General features: G+C 39.5%; 1 protein-coding gene across 1 annotated transcript in view; it reads right to left on the bottom strand.

The window, feature by feature from the left end:
- Positions 1 to 1,170: 1,170 nt before the first annotated feature.
- Positions 1,171 to 6,000, bottom strand: part of LOC131937517 (uncharacterized) — a 31,033-nt gene continuing 26,203 nt past the window's right edge. The window contains exons 9-12 of the mRNA XM_059295012.1: positions 4,481 to 4,753; positions 3,445 to 3,498; positions 2,107 to 2,327; positions 1,171 to 1,668 (exon numbers count right to left, since the gene is read on the bottom strand). Of these exons, the coding sequence (XP_059150995.1) occupies positions 1,296 to 1,668; positions 2,107 to 2,327; positions 3,445 to 3,498; positions 4,481 to 4,753 (921 nt within the window). The 3' untranslated portion in view covers positions 1,171 to 1,295. The remainder of the gene's footprint in view (positions 1,669 to 2,106; positions 2,328 to 3,444; positions 3,499 to 4,480; positions 4,754 to 6,000) is intronic.

Genomic DNA, 6,000 nt, shown 5'->3' with positions numbered 1-6,000 from the left:
TTGTTTCCCTATCCATTTAAATGAAATTTTACTTCATTACTTAGCTTAAATTTCTGCTTTGATACTCTCACTATTTTGTGCAAAAGGCTACACTACCAAACAGGGATGATAAGAAAAAATTGTTTTGGCTTCAACATTTCAGTCTGTGTAAACTGCTGTGCTGTGAGTTAATCAACTCCAAATGTCACCTGTTCATATAAGAACATAAATACTGCATTAAACGACGGTGTCAATATTGTGTCGTAATTACCTCCCCTGAATTTGTACACACAGAGGATTGTGTGCCCCTGCCCAAATCCCATAAGAATGACGTACGGATTCGCATGTACACAGCCCATCTGGGTCACTAGCTTTCTGGGAGTTTACGATTATTACATTTTATCTTCATGGAAAAATGGAAAAACTTTACTTTTTCTTTATATAGTTATTTATCGTGAATACGGACTACGAATTTGGGTGGAAGGGAGCAATGTTTGCTATCAGAGTTTCTTTCAGGCATCTCTTCTTTAGGCAGGTTGAGGTGGGGGGGGTCAAGTCTCCCTAAACAAGTCCTCACATATAATTTATATAGAGAATATAGAATATATAGAAAATATATACTTGAAACCAGTATCTGCGCGCAAGGAAATTTAAGTCCGAAAGATTCAAGTGTTCCCTTCAACTTTCTTGCAATTCCAAAAATCCCGACCAACCTTTCCTGGCACATCAAGCACCTAGCCTGGAACAGCAATCAAATCTCAATGAGCAAAGGCGGTTACTTCAGATTGTGTTAAAGACCTCAATATCTTTTAATAATTCGGTTACTCAAACTATATTTAATATACCTAAATATCTTGTAATAACTCGGTCACTTAAAATATTTTGAAAAATTGTATCTTGTAATAAGTTGGTTACTTTAAAATGTGTAAATACCTCAATATCTTTGTAATCAACCATTGAGACCAATCTACCACAATATTTTCAAATGTTGAAAAAACCTCACTATCTTGTTGAAAAATAAACGTTCTAAATTGTATGTTCCATAAATACAAATCAAGTAATAATACAATTTCAGAATAATAAATGATGGGAAGAATTATTTTTACTGGCGATGGAAAAAGATATTTATTTAGAACAGAAGTTGGTTTTTTTAGAAATGTTTGTCCAGCCGAGTGATGTTGGTCATTTAGAAAAGTTGGTCTAGATATATGGCCGAGTGATTATAGTCATTAATAAATGCTGTTTTATTCAATGATAAAGATTAGAACAATAAATTATATAAGATGGAATTGATCCTGATTTCTTCGATGATGCATTTAGAAAAAAACCTTTTTTAAGAAAAAGGCGTCTCCGGAACAAGAGAAAACCGGAACAATTTGGTTGCCCGACTGAGACATGACGTAACCATGCCTGTCCATGAATTCTCTGGCGATAATCATTTCTTTTGACGTCTTGTTCAGGCATTCCATCTGTACGACCTTGACATTGACCTTTGAGAAGAAGAGGTCAGCACACTTAAGGGCCTCGTGTTCCGTGTTCTCAATGTCCAGCTTCATGTACACGGTCGTGTTGGACACGAGAGGAATGAGGTCATCCAGGCAGATTGTGTTGACCAGTACCACGCCTCGTGTGTTGTCCAGTGGTTCAAACACATTGGATGTGTTCAGCCTGCTGCCACCCATGTTCTGCCTATATTGAAGAGATCAAATGATTTAGCACCGGGACTATAGTGTATCTGGGTGCCAAAGTAAACATAATGGCAATAAACCAAAGTCGACTTACGCCATATTGTAAATATTATGGCTATAAAACAAAGATGACTTACGCCATAAAGTCGACCTTAAGGCCATAAACCAAAGTCGACTTATGCCATAATTTTGACCTTATGGTTATTAAACTAAAGTCGACTTACGCCATAAAGTTGACCTTATGGCAATAAACCAAAGATGACTTACGCCATAAAGTTGACCTTATGGCAATAAACCAAAGTCGACTTACGCCATAAAGTTGACCTTATGTCAATAAACCAAAGATGACTTACGCCATAAAGTTGACCTTAGGGCAATAAACCAAAGTCGACTTACGCCATAAAGTTGACCGTATTGCAATAAACCAAAGTCAACTTACGCCATAAAGTTGACCTGTAGAGTACGATGGTCACTGTACAAGGCGTTGTTTACTATAGTGACCAGTTGACTGAGTCCACTCAGCATCAGGGACGTCTGCAGCATGCGGACATTTTCTAGAACCATCTCAACGGCCAGGGCACGATGACCCAGGGCTGCTGCCCACAGTGTGTACTCGCCAAGGTTAGCGCCAAGGTCAACCAGCATTAGGTCAGGGTCATTCTAAAATTAGAAAAAAAGTTGTAGTCGGTAATAAAAATTTTGATCGTGATTTTGAGTTGTGTATTTTATTGTGAAAAATAGACTAATGGTACCTGCATCCTAAATACAAGGCAAATTTCATCAGTCAATGTGTTTCGAGATTGCGAGTTATTAAGAGCATGCATTGAATGAACTCTGGGAAAACTGAATCTCGAACTCTATAAACCAGCTTCCCCAAAACCAAAATCTGGTGTGTTTGTGGATGAAAGGGGGATAGGGGTAAATGTAGAAGAGTGGGGTTAGTGGGGTGAGTGTAGAAGAGTGGGGTGATTGGTGTGACTGTAGAATAGTGGGGTAAGAGTAGAATAGTGGGGTGAGTGTAGAAGAGTGGGGTGAGTGTAGAAGAGTGGGGTGAGTGTAGAAGAGTGGGGTGAGTGTAGAATAGTGGGGTGAGTGTAGAAGAGTGGGGTGAGTGTAGAAGAGTGGGGTGAGTGTAGAAGAGTGGGGTGAGTGGGTGAGTGTAGAAGAGTGGGGTGATTGGTGTGACTGTAGAATAGTGGGGTGAGTGTAGAAGAGTGGGGTGAGTGTAGAAGAGTGGGGTGAGTGTAGAAGAGTGGGGTGAGTGTAGAAGAGTGGGGTGAGTGGGTGAGTGTAGAAGAGTGGGGTGATTGGTGTGACTGTAGAATAGTGGGGTGAGTGTAGAAGAGTGGGGTAAGTGTAGATGAGTGGGGTGAGTGGAGTGTAGAAGAGTGGAGTGATTGGTGTGACTGTAGAATAGTGGGGTAAGAGCAGAATAGTGGGGTGAGTGTAGAAGAGTGGGGTGAGTGTAGAAGAGTGGGGTAAGTGTAGATGAGTGGGGTGAGTGGAGTGTAGAAGAGTGGGGTGAGTGGGTGAGTGTAGAAAAGAGGGGTGAGTGGAGTGAGTGTAGAAGAGTGGGGTGAGTGTAGAAGAAAGGGGTGAGTGTAGATGAGTGGCGTGAGTGTAGATGAGTGGGGTGAGTGTAGAAGAGTGGGGTGAGTGTAGAAGCGTGGAGTGAGTGTAGAAGAGTGATGTGAGTGTAGAAGGTGACCCAACATTCCAGCAATCTATCAACAGAGAAATCTGAGAAATTGTATGAGAGAGGGTATAAAATGGTTACCTTTAATGCTTTATCCAGCTCTAACACCAAGTCCTCCTCCCAAAGTTTATTTTTCTGAAAGTGTTCAAAATGTCACGTTACTTGAGGCAAACTGAGGTCTCTGTTCTTTAGACGCCTAACGGGACTACTTTAACAAAAGATGAAAAGATTTCCTATTTAAGAAATACGTGTTACTGCAGGCGACAAACTATACAATTCACGCGCATTGCATGTGAGGTTATCCCCTCACCCCTCCTGGGACATAGGCCGATGACAAGAGCTTTCCAGGCACCTCTGTCCTGGGCTAGTCTCTCCAACTGTCCCCAGGTGTAATCAATCTTCTTGTCTTTTTCCAGGTCACGTCTCCAACTCTCACTCAGCCCTCGTGATGAGGGACCCACTTATTATGCTTGATACAGACTGCTTGAGTGTGTGGCAATTCCCTCGCCATTTTCTCTAGAGGATGTCTACTCCAGCTGCCAGTTGGTTTGTCTGTTTTTAAAATACCAAATTGGTGATGGTGTCGGGCCAGTGAGGACCTTTCTGGTGCGTGTGTTTATGTGCTATATACACGTTAAGTAATTTTTTTAAACTTTAAGTATCATTAACATTTTGATTGCTTTGAATTCAACCCACACTTGGCTTATTTTAATCTTACTATTGCAACACGTCTTTCTTTTATAAGATGCAATGGCTAGGGTGAAGACGACCAGTTAGTAAAACGTTTTTACTCGGGTGAAATCACACTTGTTTTATAGCTGAGATACTACTTTCTATATAAAAAGCTCTTGTTTTATAGCTATGCTCAGAGCAGATAAAGGGGATTTTTATTCTAATCAAATTATTCTTTTTCATAGCTATGACATGTTGAATATAAACTAAGATCTACAAACTCAAACACATCTGCCTTTTGCACTGAGCATTGAAATCAATTCACACGATGTATTCAAGGTAAAAAGCAACATTTAAAGTTCAATGCAAATATTCATAGCGCAGTTATTTGTAAACAACATATTCAAGGCAAATACAAAACCTTTACATTCTGTATACACCTTACTTTTAAACTTTCCGAAAGCCAAACATCCTTGTCCTGTTTGTAAAGGCAAATTTTGACATTTTCTCTGGGTGACTTGGGGAGGGGCAGACAATCCTCCACAGGTAAAACAAAATCAAATGGGGGGACTGACGGCACAAGGTTGACACGCTGATGTCTCTCGCTTATCTTGTGTTCTATCGTTTGAGAACCGTTTCTCTCAGGGGCTGGAATCTCCACTGTTACAGAACGTGTATTCACGATGGCATTGTTCTGATTTGTATCGATTTCCATCAGCTACGATAAAACAAAACACACTATGGTCTTTATAAGGTAATTCGAACTGATCGGATTTTAAGTATTACATAACAACATAACAGAAGCACGTGCTTATAATATTTAAAGTTAAGTTCCCCTTTCAGGCATATGGGTAAATATGATGGATGAAGTAGAGTCTATATTTTTCTTCACCTCGGCATAGGAGGGGATGGTATTCTTGGCAGCGCAGTCTTTACTTTCATTAACGTGAGTCAGGTACCATTAAGAGCTGAATGTACTCATTAACTTCATGCAGTCATGAACTAGAGACATTAGTACCAGCAATCGAGTGCTCAAAACCCGACCTCACTGTCCAGCATAATAGTATTTTATATATATATATATATATATATATATATATATATATATATATATAAGTAAAGTTTCCCTTTCAAACCTGACGGTCTATGGGGCAAGTGAAGTAGAGTTCACTTGTTTCTGTGACCTCGGCATATGAAGAGATAGTGTGGTCAGCACTACGCCCAGCCGCCTCTACTTTCCCTAACGTAAGTTAGGTACCCATCAGAGTTGGGTGGACTCAGGGATGGTCTACTGACTTGAACCCGCATTCGAACTCGAGACTAACGGGTTAGCAGTCCAGCTCTCTACCGCTAGACCACTCCGCCCCACACACACACACACACACACACACACATATATATATATATATATATATATATATATAAATATATATATATATATATATATATATATATATATATATATATATATATATATATATATATATATATATATAAATACTAGCCGTCCCGGCCAGGCCCTGCTCTGGCTTCTGTGAAAAACCTTTCTGTTAAAGACCATTACCTGTGTGTTAAGTAATCATCCTAAACCCGGCATTGCCCACCCAAACCACAACCAACCAAAACAACAAAACGCAAACATAACGCTAACACAATTACAAATACAAACGAAAACAAAAACCTAACAACAAACCCAACCACAACCACAAACACCAATACAAACACAAACAAAAAACAAACAAAAAAGCAAACGAAAACAAAAACCTAACAACAAACCCAACCACAAACACCAATACCAACAAAAAAAAAAAACAACGAAAAAGCAAACGAAAACAAACCAAATCCAAACGCAAAACCAACCAAAAACACAAATACAAACCCAAACAAAGAAACACAAACAAAAACGAAAAAAGAAAGAACAAAAACGAACCAAATCAAAACGCAACCACTAACGCAAACCCACCT

Source organism: Physella acuta, unplaced genomic scaffold (assembly GCF_028476545.2).
Source record: "Physella acuta isolate Inbredline_101_S28 unplaced genomic scaffold, ASM2847654v3 ptg000212l, whole genome shotgun sequence".
NCBI lineage: Eukaryota > Metazoa > Mollusca > Gastropoda > Physidae > Physella > Physella acuta.
This window is presented reverse-complemented; position numbering and strand designations above follow the sequence as displayed.